Source organism: Caretta caretta, chromosome 17 (genome assembly GCF_965140235.1).
Source record: "Caretta caretta isolate rCarCar2 chromosome 17, rCarCar1.hap1, whole genome shotgun sequence".
NCBI lineage: Eukaryota > Metazoa > Chordata > Testudines > Cheloniidae > Caretta > Caretta caretta.
Window position 1 is genome coordinate 9843475 of NC_134222.1, and position 15302 is coordinate 9858776.

Below are 15302 nucleotides of genomic sequence, written 5' to 3' on the forward strand. Positions count from 1 at the left end.
GGAAATCCTCTCAGCATGTTGGTCTTTCGACCTCAGTGAGAGACCCAGCTTTACTCTTCTCGTGGATATGCTTGAAAAACTGCCAAAACTGAACCGACGGCTGTCGCATCCCGGACACTTCTGGAAATCTGCAGAGTGAGTATCTCCTACTTTCATGGGAGTGGGGTTGGACCTATAGAATGTACTATTTTTTTTTCTCTTCTGTATAATGCTGTAATAATGGAGTTATATTTATTTGATATTCACTAACTTAAAGAACACTTAACTCCTTCCCCAGCATAAAATGATTCATTCTATTTTTTAAAATGTCTTTTTTGAGTCTCTCTTCTCCTCCCCCAGCTCCCGCCCCTGAAAATGCAAACTTATGCATTATTCCTGCTTTAAAAGGAAGAGTAAATCCATTGTCAGTTATTCACCCTTGGTTTTAAATCCTCTTCTGAGGCAGAAAGTCCACCAGTTTTGGTGGAAAGTGGCAAACAACCTTGTAATGTTTGTGGGAGGGGCCATCTTGGCCTCAAAAGTGGGTGGTAGTGGCTGGAAAGGGGGCATGGCAAAGGGATGTGCTGGAATATATTCTGAGGATTGACCTATGGGATTATAGCTGTAACCTAAATGGTGATCCAGTCATGAGTCTCTGAAGTAAATGATAGGGATAAACCAAAATCTGATGTGAAATTCACCTTAGTGTAGAAGAATAGTATAAAACTAATTGTACCACAGGGCCTGAGCATTTTAACCTCAGTCTCTCAGAATAGCCACTAACTCAGGGGGACATAGCTTCTGATTCTGCGTGCATTGAAACCAGTGGGAGTTTTTTCCCTCGACATCAGTGGGAGCAGAACTGAGTCAACATGGTAGCCAGTTGGCCTGATTTCATCTCATACCAGTTTAATGTCAGTGTAACTCCATCAGCATTAATTACATGACTAATGTGAGGAAGGGCTACTCAAAAGAATAAGGATTTGCAGAATTGGGCCTTTATGCAAGAAAGTATCCTGATCTCAGGAAAGTGCTTTATTTCCATTGAAGTCAATGGGATTTAGACACATGCTTGCATGCTTTCCAGAACCAGTTCCCCAAAGCAGGGTTTATGTGAGGTACTAAGGCCCAGTGTACTGGGGAGAATTCCACACTTAGGGAATATTTTGCTCATTGCTATATTTTCATGAACAGAACTTCTAATATTTATTTTTTCTCTCTCTCCTTTTTTTCCAATGGTTTGATCATCCTCTTTCCCATCTCTTAACCCTTCGTGATCCTCCTGCGGTATCTTATCATAACTCCTCAAATGCTTCACCTTTTCTGTATTGCAATTACCACTGCATTTCCTGATTTTTTTACTTCTTTTTGAACACTTCACCAATTTCCCTGTGCAAAATCTTCCTGTCTAACATGACATGGAATTCTGAATACTTTGAATTCCTTCTGAAACGTGACGGTTTCCTCCAAGACCCTGGCATCATTACTACACAAAAGGACACTACTCTCAGCAAAGAATGAACATTTACTGTCCAGTCATTGATAAATAGAGCTTTCTGATATTCTTCCTCTCTGCATCAATCTCTGCTTTAAGCATAAAGCACCGTGAATCCTTTACACTTGTTCCATTATAGTAATTTTTCTAAAGCTATAGCACAAAGAACACATGTCAAATATATCACCAGTTATACAGATACTATGCAATGGTGTGCTCCTGGGAAAGCCAAGTATCTTCTTTGCACCCTGAATGCAATAGCAGCTACAATGGGGCAATGTAACGATTAATTATAAAATGATATACAATTTTCAGGGTTGGGTTTTGTTTTTTAAACATATTTGAAAATGATGTTGAAACTTATGCTAAAATATATAAGCCTATGTATGGCCTATAGTTATGGTGCTTTTCCTACCTGTGCTTCTATAATCAGAGAAATAGCATGTTCTTTTTGCTCCCCTCTGGTCTAATGAGGTTTTATCTTAGAAATCCCTCTTTCATTGAGTTAGCAGAGTTAGATAGTAAAAGGTGGGCTGGATCCTGTTTTGTGCATAGAACTCCCAGTGAATTCAGTGGCAATTCCACACCCGGAGCAGTTACAGGATGAGGTCAGTCACTGATGGAGTTACAGTGGCGATGAATCTATCTCTGTGTGTCTAACCTCCTGAGATATAATTAACCGACACATAGAATGTGACTTGTACACTGTCTACTGTCTGAAAATCCCCACTTACCTTATAAAGCACATCTAAATATGGATGGTTCTGTTTCATAGCTGAAAGATGCTAAGATCATATCATCAACAGCTTTTTTGCACATAGGGATTTTTTAAAGGTGTTTAGGTGCATAAAGATGTGGATACCTAATGGGGCTTTCAAAAGCACCCACATGTCTGCTCCCATCAGATCCTTTATCTGAATAGCTTTCCTCTACACATTTGAGGTATTTTTTTTAATCCTTTTGAAAGGTGATGGACTGACAGCCTTGGAGAGGGAAGCCCTCTGTTTAGCCCCAGCTACCAGCAGCAGGAGTGTTCCTCAGTGTGCCTCAGCCCTGTTTGATAGGGTGGCTCAATCTCCAGCCCCATTTTGACTGGCCAGGAAGGACCTCACTGAATTCCAAATGTGACTGGGCACTTGCCACTAGGGATGGGATTGGGATCGCCCATTAAGTCAAAGTTCAGCCACAACCAACCTTGGCTCACTTCTAACCTGCTATGTAGAGGTGAAGGGCTCCCTAACCCATTACCAAGTTCCTGCTGAGCCATCCAGTCTCCATTGTGACATTTCCCCTCCCTTTGTATTCACTTACACTGATCCTTCTTTCTGTGAATCTAAATCATTTACCCATTTGGGTGACATGACTGCACATTGGCTATGAGGTTTGTCTAGCAAATTTGACACAGCGGCATGTCCAAAAGGAGTCTGCTTTCCTTGCTGTAGATAACTACAGTACAGAAGAGCACAGTATTGTACGAAATGTGCAGAGGATATCTTAAAATGTCCAGTGTTTCTGTTCAGTGACTTTGTCTGGTTTCTCTGCACAATAAAGGACACTTCTGCTAGATAAGTGGCCACTCTGAATTTTTATGAATGGTCTGGCACCTTTTCGCGAACTCAGCATTTCCCAAAACTTTGGAAGGTCAGCTTCCCATCAAGAAGATGAATCCAATAGTGACTCCCTGTAGGCTCCATCCCATGTGTTCTCAAAGGCATCCCCAAAAGAAGCTGTCACTGAGGACTTGCCTACATGAGGAGATTGACTGGAACAACTATGTGGAGCAAGCTATTCTGCAGTGGCTATTTTGGAATAGGTCCCCATATGGGCACACTTCTGGAATAAGTCACTTTATCTGGAATGATTAGTGCACTTTCAAAGCGGAGTAATAAATCTGGAATAAAATCACTTTTATTCTGGAATAGTGTGTGGAATAGCATATTCTGCAGTAGCTAGTATGGCCAATTTCCCTGTGTAGACAGGCTCTCAGAGTAGTTTGTGTAGATCTTCATAAATTGATACTTCCTCTCCTTTTTTGCATGCTTTTAACAGTGAAATATTGTAAATGTCAACTGTGTTAATTATCAACATTGGGATTTGAGTTAGTGCCCGCCAAATGAATGGGGCAGTTCACAACTCAGAGCTATTGTTTCAGGCTCTCTGCAAATTCAGGCAGACATTACTGGATTGGTTACATTCAGGTCATGTTTTGAAGATTTTTTTCATAACCGTAACAGCTAGAGACTGACTTTTCTCATTTTTAAATGCAAGCTGTGTGATTCTGAGGCACAATGGAGAAACAGAGGTTCACACCCTCTCTGGAAAATCATTTGGGATCACCATGCACTTTGAGAATCACTCCACTAACCCCTTGATTTGTTTTAGGATAAGCCTTATAATGTATAATTCTCTAAAGCTTGCTTCCAGTGACTGCAGACTAACTCTTATTGTTTTTTTTCTTCCTATCTTTTATAGGTTGTAGCTACTGGTGCAATAACTGGGTCTGCCTTGCATGCTTCCATGTGTTGTATCCTAATTGGCAACTTGGACAATCATCTCTCACTTAAAAACAAAACTACCAATTTTTTTAACCTTTGGACATAACCAACACTTTACGAATTCCTCTCTCCTGTCTTTTCTCTTGGTGTGGGCTGTTAGCTTGAATAACAACGCTTCTCTTCAAGAAAAAATTGCTGTCAACTAACAACATGGCCATTTGTGTTCACTTCTGAATCATTTCAACAGGGCAGGCTGTAACTTCGTCCTTGAAATGGTCTTGTCGTTACTGTCTAACTTCTACTACTAGCAAGGCATAAGCAACAGAAATGGCACTCTGTGCTTGGATTCTATAGCTGCGGGTTGTTTTGTAGTTGCTAAATGTTTTTGGTTGTGTGCATTCTGCAAGTCTCATCCAACAAAGAGTGGCATGGGACTCAAGCAGTTGTGAGTCCTTAGGTTACACCTCAAATCGTTATTGCTGTGGTGTGTAGCTCCTGAATGTTATGGTTTCACAGGCACAAATTACCATTAGGAAGTAATGCTGAATGGGGTGACAGGTTTGTGTAATTTTTGGTGGTGCCCAGAACGGGTCCAAGTCCTGCCCCCTTTCCCCTCACACCTGCCTTGTAATCTGGTTTACATTATTTAAAAAAATATATAAGTGTTTAACAGTTTCCTTATATTGCACAATGTGGGGTGGGAGGATGAGGGCTCTGGCTGGGGGTAAGGGGGCTGGGGATGAGGGGTTCACACTGCAGGAGGGGGCTTGGGGCTGGGGCAGAGGGTTGGGGTGCAGGGGGTTGAGGGCTCTGGCTGGGGGTGCAGGCTCTGGGGTGGGGCAGGACTGGGGATGAGGTATTTGGGGTGCAGGCGGGGCTGGGACCAGAGAGGAGGACTCCACAGTCCCCCTCTCACCTGCCGCCCTTTTCTCTCCTGCCCCCCCCCCCCCCCCCCCCCCCGGCAGCACACTCACCTGGCACCGGCACTGCATGTGCTCCGAAGGGCCGGGCCCCTCTCAGGTCCAGGAAGCCCTGGTTGAGGAGTTTAGTGACTGAGGCGTAGGTCCTCAAAGGGTATTTAGGTTCCTCACTTCCACTGAAATCAGTCAGTGAACACCTCGCTCTCCAGAGGAGAGAACTGGGAGGAGGTAGGTTTCCTTTCTCAAGGTGCATCTATGCTAGAAACGCTTCTGCAGTACCGCTGCAGCTTTGATGCTGTAGTGTAGACGCTACGGTGATGGAAGGGGTTCTTCCATCACTGTAGGAAAGCCACCTTCTCTGAGAGGCAGGATCTACGTTGATGGAAGAATTCTGTTGTTTCACAGCCTTGAGCGATAGAGGGAAGCCGACCTAACTTTGTAGTATAGAACAGCCCTCGGTTTTGGGACTAGTTGTAACTTTTTAAAATTACTTGTGGCTTCTCCGTCCCCTTTTACGCACCCACACAGGCCCAGGGACAATCCAGCCATTTGAGTTCTATCAGGTTTCAGAGTAGCAGCCGTGTTAGTCTGTATTCGCAAAAAGAAAAGGAGTACTTGTGGCAGCTTAGCAACTAACAAATTTATTTGAGCATAAGCTTACGTGAGCTACAGCTCACTTCATTGGATGCAGTGAGCTGTAGCTTGAGTAAGCTTATGCTCAAATAAATTTGTTAGTCTCTAAGGTGCCACAAGTACTCCTTGAATTCTGTCAGTCACTTGGGCTTTGCTAATTAGGGCGCCTATTCAGCAAAGGGCTTTGCTTTAAGTTCCACTACTTCAATTTAAGCAGGTGTTTAAGAGCTTTGCTGAATCAGGCTTGAGCTCAGCATATTTTAAATTTTTTTTTTAAATTTTAGGGCTTTGTCTACATGGGGACACTCAGGATAAATTTGTCAGTTAACTTTTCCATTGGAAAGAGGAATTCAGTGACTGATTGATTTCAGTGAAAATGATTAAAGTGCATTAAACTCCTGTGTAGACACTCTCTCTCATTCAAGGTTAAATTAAATTAAAGCTACTTTAATTTTGAATGAGTGTCCACACGGGGGTTTAAGCAGTTTAACAAATCAACTTTAAATTCACACCTCTAGTTAATTCAGATAAACTTTCCTGGGCGGCCACGTGTAGACAAGCCCTTACAGATCCTGAGTTCTAACAAACGTTTTAGTTTGGCAGGCTATGAAGCAAGAGCCACTATCAGTTTGCACTAATTTTCAGTGAAGACAAATTATCTCCAATGAGTGTGTTTTCCGGAGATGAATGTCTCTGTACATACATGGTATTACATTTCCAGATAGCCAGGTGCTTGTGTACAATATTGTACAGTAAAAGAAAGTACCCTTCAATAGTTAACTCCTTTGTGGCACCTGCCTTTAAGTCATCTGAGGAGAATTCTTTTTGTATATTGAATCTTTGAAGATAGTGCTAACGGACCTTTAGTAAATGTAGGAAGGTCTCTTTCCACTAACCCGTATTACAGTCTGGAGAGAGAGAAAAGGATGACCATGTCAGATTGATCCTTTTCCTTGATAGAAATTGACCTTTCAATAGTAGTTTTCCTCCTCCCACCTTAACAGTGGTTTCCCAGACTTTTTTATTTCTTTTCTCCCTACCCCAGTTAAGAATGAATCTAGTTTTTTACCTTTGATCCAAAATGAATCTCTCCCCTGCCCAGATTGGAGAGGGAGATTTTCAAAAGCACAAAGGACAGCTGGGTTCCAACACCCATTTAAAGTCAGTGGGTGTCGGGCTTCCAGCACACATTTTGGGCCTTTGAAAATTCCCCACCTTGTGTGTTTGTTTTTTTTGTTTTTGTTTTTTCCCCCCTTCTGAAATTTACTTCTCTTTGAAGCAGAAAAGATTTGTGCTTGGGGCAACCTATCCTGAAAAGCATTGGGAGTAAGGACTTCAGCATCAAGCCCTGTTAACAAAGTTAATTTTATTTGCCGATCACTTTACTTAAATTTCTTTGTTGGATGACCTTGCATTGTGCTGTACTGCAGAGCCTAACACACTTTATTTCCTTTATAGGACTCTTTATAAGGGCTGTTTATAGGGCTTTTTGTACAATGAATCAACAACAAAAAGGAAAAGAAAATGCATAACTTTTTTCCCCTCCCTTCCCCACTCTTTTCAGCATTAACAGTAGCAAAGTTGTCCTCCGTTTTGAAAGATTTGGCTTGGGAATCCTGGAATCAAGTAATCAAAAGATATAGCATGGTGTGTAATTATCTTGTTGATATTGTTGTCTACCTGCTTACACAAAACATCAGAAACCTTCACGGGATCTTCCGAACTATGAAACTGGTGCAGCCCTACCTGAAAGCCACATGACCCCTCCGTTCAAACTGTCGTATGTTGTTCAAACTGTCGTATGTTGTCTGAGTTCTGCCTAAACACCAGCAATTATTTAAAAAAATGTTTACGTCATATGTTTCTCTATGTGAACTATATTTTTTTAACTGATGATGATAATAATAATAAAGGTGATTTAAGATTTTTTTCTTTAAGTGCAAACATTCAAATGGCACTGAAAAGAACTGCTCCCCCAGTTCTTTGTTGTATCTGTGGAGTAACTAAGGGCTAATTTCTGCACTGCAAATCATGCACAGTTTCCACTGAAGCTAATAGAGGTTGCACATGTGTCCGAGAACCGCTAGATTTAAATCACTAATGCAGCCAGTTCAAGTGAGAAGGAATGGAGTTATGGCCCCATTGTGTCTCCATAAGGAAACTCCTAAAAGAACTTTAGATTTTTATTATGTTGAAAGGAAATGCATGTATTGTGTCATGGTTTGGGCAAACTAATAAACTCTTGATTACTGATCTTCTCTGGAAACTTTGTCCAAGCTTGGGCTGGTTCTGATCTCAGTTACACTGGTGCAAATCTGGAATACCTCCACAGTGATGTTAACTCAGAGTCCAGATTTACACTGAGATCAGAATCCTGGCCTTTTGTCTTGACTATTGATTAGAGTGGAACCCTTTTCTAGCATGGTTCATTTATTCATAGAATAGCAGAGGGTGGGATTTAAAACAAACAAACAAACAAAAAAAAACCCTGAGGGGAGCGGGAGCATCATAATCTCATTGGCTTTCAGTGAGAACTGGGCACCTTAATCCTTTTAAGGGTTTGTTTAATCTCATCTTTAACTTTTACAGATTCATGGTAATCAGACTTGCCACCTGCATATTGCAGCACTACTTATTTGGGACTTAAATTCTTCTCTATTGTAAATGGAGTTTCACTGTAAGCAGGTTCCACAATAATTGAATAATGGGTGCTAGGATCCTGTCCATGCCAGCTGCATTTGAGACCATATAGTCCACATTCAGGACCAGCTTCTGCGCTCGCTTACAGTGGTGTCCGTGGAGTTACACAGCTGTAAAATGAGTGTAAAGGAAATGAGAGCTGGATTTGTACTATTTACTAAAACTGTGCTGGTGGTGGGAATACACATGGCTATATATATATATCTCATTGGAGTGGATTCAGTTTAAAAAAATTACCTACTTCCTACAGTGAGATCCCAAAAAGATCAAATAATGATTCCCCCTAACTCCCCGCCCAGACTTAGTGTTTCTCCAGTACAGAAACTGGGTTATGGTTTTAATTGGCTTTGGCCCTTTATTGGCACCACTGACGTTTTAACAATGCAAAACAACATGGCTTTTAGTGGAAAAGAGAAACTGTCTTCAAAGGACCCTCCTAGGTTAGGCAAATAAGCAGTAACCGTAGATGGCCTGATTTTCAAAGTGGCTGAGCCCCTGCGGAGCCTGTTGACTTCCCTGGGAGCTACCTCTGAAAATCAGGCCCAGGATGCCTCGTGTCTCAGGGTGAACAGAACGCTTCGTTTCCTGGTGTGCTCTTCCTGCAGAGTTCAGTTACGCTGCTTTGCCCAAGTGAGACTTCTGAACAGCCTGTTTAGTTCATCCTCCTTACTAAATCCTCCGCATAAGAACGAAAGAGAGTGACATGCACACAAACAGGAGAGATTATTTTAGATGTGTCCTTGTACTACTCTCTAGATCAAACCAGAACTTGAGGTCGTCCCCCCCGCCAATACAGTAGACAGGTATATATATTACAGCCCATGAAAAGATGGGAGTTGCCTTACCAAGTGGGGGGACAGTGCTAACGAGGCCAATTCAATCAAGGTAGAAGTGGCCTATTCCCAAAAGTTAACAAGAAGGGGTGAATAGATATACCTGCCTCCTGTATTTTTCACTCCATGCATCTGATGAAGTGGGTTTTAGCCCACAAAAGCTTATGCCCAATAAATGTGTTAGTCTCTAAGGTGCCACAAGGATTCCTCGTCGTTTTTGCTTGATACAAATTTACACAGCTACCCCTCTGAAACCTGTCCCCAAACTAGAACGATTTCTGCTGACACAGCACTGAGTTCTGGAAACGCCTCCCCCCATCGCTCTTTCCAGCCGCTAACCACATAGTATCACTTTTTAGCGTGAAACTTCTTTCCAGTGGAGGTGGCAAAAGAACTCTTTAAAAGCTTCATTTCACTTTTGAAACTGTAAGCTTATTGTGCAAAAGTTGCAAGGAAAATTTTAGCTGCCTTGCCTTATTCATCACCAGTGACTATGCTGGGATGCAGGACTTGATTGTCCTGCTTTTATTCTGAAAAGAAATCAGGCCTGAAGCATTTATGTTTGGTGTAAAAACTAAGGCTGACAGGGATCTTACAGTGAGGAAGGAAGTCCCATCTTGGGCCATCTGACTTGAGCCATGTCTCATGTTTTGTCTTGTGTGTTAAAGGTTGATTTTTGAGGTTAAAAACTCGGCACTTTTTGCATAGAAACGAAGGGGCCACGTTCTGGTTAGTGCAAGTGACTAGTGGAATCATCCCACCCAAATGCACAGGCATATGAGCTACAAAAGCTACGTTAATGTGCAGCTGTATGCTGGCTTTAGGCAGCCTTGCATGTACAATACTCTGGGCTGCCCCCCTGTTCAAGGGGCTGTGCGCAGGTGCCATTGCCAAATTGGGAGTCACGTGCATAGAAACCTTGTAAGCCAGGCCCCCTGGGCTGCCTCTCCATGCCTCCTAATAAGACTGTGTTTTTACGTAGTGCAGATCTCAAAGCACAAAGATGAGTAAGATCTGTTCTCATTTTATAGGTGGGGAAACAGAGGGCTTGTAGAGCAGCCGAGAAAAGGTATGTTCTGATCCTGAGGTAAAATCCTAGTGAATAGCAGGCAGTTAGTTGTTTTTTTTCCACAAGCTATCAGGTCAAGTTAGACTGTTTTTTAACTCCACCTGCTAAAAACTGCAAATTGTGTTGTCTTCTCTAGGTTTTTACCTCTAGATAAGTAATGCACATCTACTACCTCGCTTTGTGAAGACCAGGCCCATGCATCTTCCAGCCTCCCAGAATGGGAACTATGGCCAAGATCCTCCCAGGTATTTAGGTGCCTAATTCCTATTGGCTTCAATGGGTGATAAGTGCTGAAATACCTGGCACAATCTGGGCCTATGATCCCATTTCTGGCTGAAGGTTTTCCAGGAGGCTTCTCTGTGCTGTCTCTGCCAGAATTAAATCTTCAGGCCAGATCCTGCAAACAGATGTTAGTCTGGACCCTTCAGGCTGTGGGGAGCCCCCCTGAAGCCATGAGTGGAGTGCAAGGGTCTGCAAACAGTACATCAGTTTGAAGGCTCTGGACCTTAATTTTTAATATCAGTAATTCCCTTTTCTATTGTACTCTTGCCTTTTAAAATTTCTGTCTAACGTTATTACAGCAGACCGCTTTTCTGAGTTAATATGGTAAGATGCTTCATCATTTGCCTTGGGCATCAGATTTAGATTTAAATATTTTGTTGCTAAAAATAATGAGAAGGTGCCCAGCCTTTCAGAAAGGGGCAGTGGAAGCAGAGGAACTCTAGGGGTAGAGATGCACTGGGTGGAAAGAATGCCAAGTGTAGGAAAAGAGACTGGCACTGTGCGTTTTAGGTGTATACATAAAATACCTGTGCTCCCAGGTAACACTAAGCAAGTGGGCAAATGCTTTAGCTAAAATAAAGGTCTTGTTTTGCTGGATGGTGTAGCAGATAGATGCAGATACAATGGTTTTGTCCAATCAGGCGCTCCCCTCCATCCCATTTTATATATATATAGCAGGTGTGATATCACATGCACATTCCAGGCACAGCAAACTGGGAGAGAGCTGCTGGTACTGGTCCATGACTTCTGCTATAAAACTGTCTGGTGTTGGCACTTAAGGGAAATACAATCCCTTGGGGAAAAATCCTAGTCCCACTGAAGTACAGGTGGTTTGCTAGTGACTTCAGTGGGGCTAGGATTAGACACTTAAATTAAAACAAATACTTGTGGCAGTTCTATTTCAGACATTTCCCCCATCCCCATGCACATTACGGCATGCAGACAAAATGGGGCCGGGGAAGTGCTTTGAAATTTTAGTTCATGTTTTCAAATTCAGGGGTGGGGGTCGCAGCTGATTTCTTTAGGACATGCAAAAACACAGCCATGCTTCTAGAGGCCACTTATGAAAATCTGGCCCCCAATTTTTTCACAGAGCGAACAAGATGGAAGAAAGGATTCCTAACTTCCATGTTCCAGACAATGTCATAACAAGTAGATGCTAAGTCAACACATGCTCAGTCTCTAACAAATACTGTGTTCAAATGTTTATAATGTGTGTGTCGAATGTAAAGCTGGTTTGTGTGGTAGTTACTGATCCCACCGTAGCTTTATTTAATTAAATGAATAAAACCCCTTGAGTGTAACTGTATTTGTAGCAAGCTATATACACCATATGGTTTTGCTAATGAAAAAAATACTAATATTTGCTCGTCTCTCCAAAGCTGAAGACTGAATTGTGCCATCAGTAATAAGCAGAATTCAGTTTCATTAGAAGATTTTGCTTAAATATTGATGGCACAATATGTGCCTAAATGAAGGGGGAAATTAGTCTTCAGCGTGTCTCTAAAAACAGATGTTAAGACTTATTAGATAAAACCTCCATTAGCTTCAGAAAGTGTTTTTTGGCTAAGTAAAGATCTTGTGATTCAAAATTGTTCCATTGTATACTTTTAGTCCTTGAGTTCTGAATTATTAGTCCTTCATGTAACTGAAGAACTTGACTCTGGTTTGAATATGTGGCACTGGAAACAGCCTTGATGTACTCATAGCAATTAGTTTCTGCAAGTTGTGTGGGTAAAACAGGACCCTACAGCTGGTGGTCCCAAACCTTTGAGGCACATCTTGGTAAGGTGATGGTCTTCAATGCTCATCCCCTCCTATTTCCCATATCATAGACCACTGACTTCTTATAGTTGTGTTAACCATTCTCCCTCCCATTCATTAGCAGCTAGCCTTCCTGTGGCAACATGCAAAAGTAATGGGAAAGTGCTGCATTCTTAACTGTCCTTTAATAAAATTATCAGCTCGGAGAGCCAGCACCATCTGACTAGCCAGTTCTCTGTCTAGTACAGTTTGAGATCCACTACCCAAAAGTTATTTGCACATTTTAGAAATATTATTCACAGAAACACAGGGCTATGTTGCCCATCCCTTTTTACGTAGAACTCCCAGACACATTTCAATGGGAATGGCACAATAGTCCCAATATATAGGGCTCTTTATATCCCAACACAGGTTAGGGACAGATTCTGATACCCTTACCCACATCGAGTGGCACTTTACTGTGCCTATGCTATGTTGAGAACTGCTCGGTGGTCCTGATCTTCAGCAGGCGTGTGTGACGCTGATTTACGCTAGTTGAAGACCTAGTCTGATGGGAGTTAAGGTATTAGAATCCTGCACTTGTTCTCTTAACGGTCTAATATCTTGGATCTAACATTGTTTTTTTATTTTAAAGAAGAGCTTACAAGAGCCTGGGCTGTGAATGGTGTCTTTGGGTCTGATTGCTGGTGAAAATGGGAAGTAACTCAACTGATGTGAAATGGTGTGAAAAGCACCAGGCCCATTTATTCCTTAACACGTGTTGCTAACTGAACTGGGTCTTTATGCTGCATTGTTTTATGATCGTTTGTACTATTTCTTCTTGTGGTGATGTTACGTAAGGGAATGACCAGCACTGTAAGCCTGTATCGTTTTAGCCTTGTAAATGTGAAGCTTGCTGTACAAGACTGCTACAATAGCCACGACTTCCGTAGTGTATGTAAATGGAGTCTGTAATATGGTGAAAATTGACATTTTCTTTTCAAATGTGATGTAAACTTTGTACAGTAAATTTTTTTTATATTTTCTATCAACTGAGTTTGTCTTCCAGAATTGTTATTAATTTAATTAAAATTGTTAGTATTAACAAAGGGTTAGTTTATGCAAATGGCAAAAAAAAAAAAAAAAAAATTGCACTCTACGCTAATGAAATTCTGGATATTTAGGATTCTTTTCTGTGAATAAATCTCTGCTCTGGATAAAACAAAAGTCATGGAATTGTGGGGTGTTTTTGTTAGACTTATGGTTGATTTACGATATAAGCAGATTTCCAAACTGACTGAATATTTTACACTTCATATAGCACCTTTGGTGCTGAAAGATCTGAGTATTTTACAAATACATTATTTTAGTACAGGAGTGCCTAGAGAACCCAGGAATTCCTTATGCCAGATGCTGTACACACCCATAGTAAAAGACAGTTCTCCTCCTAGAAGGCTCAGACTCTAAATAGACACAACAGAGAAGAGAAACAATGGGGTGAAGTGACATGCCCAGTGTCACACACCAAGTCCGTGGTCATTAGAAATAAAACCCAGCCTGTCTCCCCTACATTATAGTATACATACTAACCATTAAATGCAGCACTTCTGGCATTGTAAACATAAAAAGAATTACACGAAGGGTGGCTGGCAGAAAAGAGAAAGCACAAGGGTGACAGTAATTTCACATGGCTGCTCAGCAGCTACATACCAGCCTGACAGGTTTATTCGCTTTCTTTTATGTCATATCCTCTCCCCAGAATCTCACTTTTCATGAATCAGAAAGCAAAAGTGTTGTTAAAAAAAATAGGGATTTGAATGTGACAAGGGGGTAGCCTGGAAGACAGGTTTGCGGAGGAGTAATGACTTGGAGGCCAAATCTGCAGTGAGGATGTCTGAGTAGCTCTACTGAAGTCCCTGGAGCTATACCAAGCCTCTAACCCTGAAGAGTTAAGTGATGCCCTCAGGAGTGGGCCTCTTCATTGGCAATTGAAGGCATATGGTCAAACTCTTTTGTACGTTGGTGTTCCTGATCATCTACCCTCCAGGAGAAATGGCCTGTGGTCTGGGATACTCCAGTCATGAAAAGAGGGAGGCGAATAACTAACTTTGAAGTGGAAAAGGGTGAGGCTAAAAAATCAGGAATTGGAAATTGTGGTCTCCATACCATGGGCTAGGGGGCCAATGCAGCTGCATTGCAATCAGTGCCCCCCATGCTGATTCTCAGCTGATCGCCTCACCCAGTGATCTCCTCTATTCCAGCAGAAGAGGGATGTGCTAAAACTGCCCGAGGTTATGTTCAGCCACAGGTTTCTCAGCCTCGCTACTGTACCAAACAGGCTGTATCGGAACAATGATATGTTCGAGATCCAAATCTAGCTCTAAACTCTGCAGCTTGAACCCACTTCTTATTAAAATTCTCTGTTGGTGACATTAGTTACACAACCATGCAAACACAGAATGCCTCCCAAATACTCAAGGCTAACCTCTGTTCTCTTCAACTGCACTGGTGTAAATCCACTGAAATAGATTTAACACCACATTTTACACAAGTGTAACTAAAAGCTTGACCCCCAAGTTACCGAGCTGTTAAAAATGGAATGTTTTTCAGTACTCGGTAAACACTATATCCCATACAGGCCAAACCTCTGTGCGTATGTCTGCACTGCATAGTAAACCTTGGCTGAGACTCAGCCCAAACTCACCTACTGTCCACACACAGTGTCTTCTGACTTGCACCAGAAACCTCTCAGGCCTGCAGACTTGTCCAGGGATACAGGTCTGAGTCCGAGGCCCACTGGGGCATGGGTCCGTGGCCACTCATTTTGCAATGTGGGCTCAGCTGAAGCTCAGGTCGCCAGGCTTATGTTTGGAGAGTCCACCAACCCTATCGCACAATCCTCTAGTCTGGTGCATCCCAGTCTTTCCTTCCCCAATCTTCTTACTCAATTCCCAGAACAGAAGCAACCTCTGGATTCAAATAGAGCTGCTGGACATTTAACCCTTCGTGTCCATGTGGACAGCTCAACTGGCAACACCGTTCACCCTATGGTGCGTTAGCAATGGCCAGCACGGACACGGAGTCCTCCATCCAGTGTGCTGTGTTTTGGAGGGCAATTCTCCCTCCTCGTGCCCTTTGTAAAGCAAACGGTTT

At 42.2% G+C, this 15302-nt stretch overlaps 1 protein-coding gene across 3 annotated transcripts in view; it reads left to right on the forward strand.

Annotated features, from left to right (window-relative positions):
* KSR1 (kinase suppressor of ras 1) overlaps window positions 1-13376 on the forward strand; it is a 115714-nt gene extending 102338 nt beyond the window's left edge. For all 3 annotated transcript variants that reach the window (XM_048823671.2, XM_075120850.1, XM_048823670.2), the window contains 2 exons: window positions 2-135; window positions 7087-13376. In XM_048823671.2, coding sequence (XP_048679628.1) covers window positions 2-135; window positions 7087-7165 — 213 coding nt within the window. In that variant the 3' untranslated portion in view covers window positions 7166-13376. The remainder of the gene's footprint in view (window position 1; window positions 136-7086) is intronic.
* The last annotated feature ends 1926 nt before the right edge of the window (window positions 13377-15302 follow it).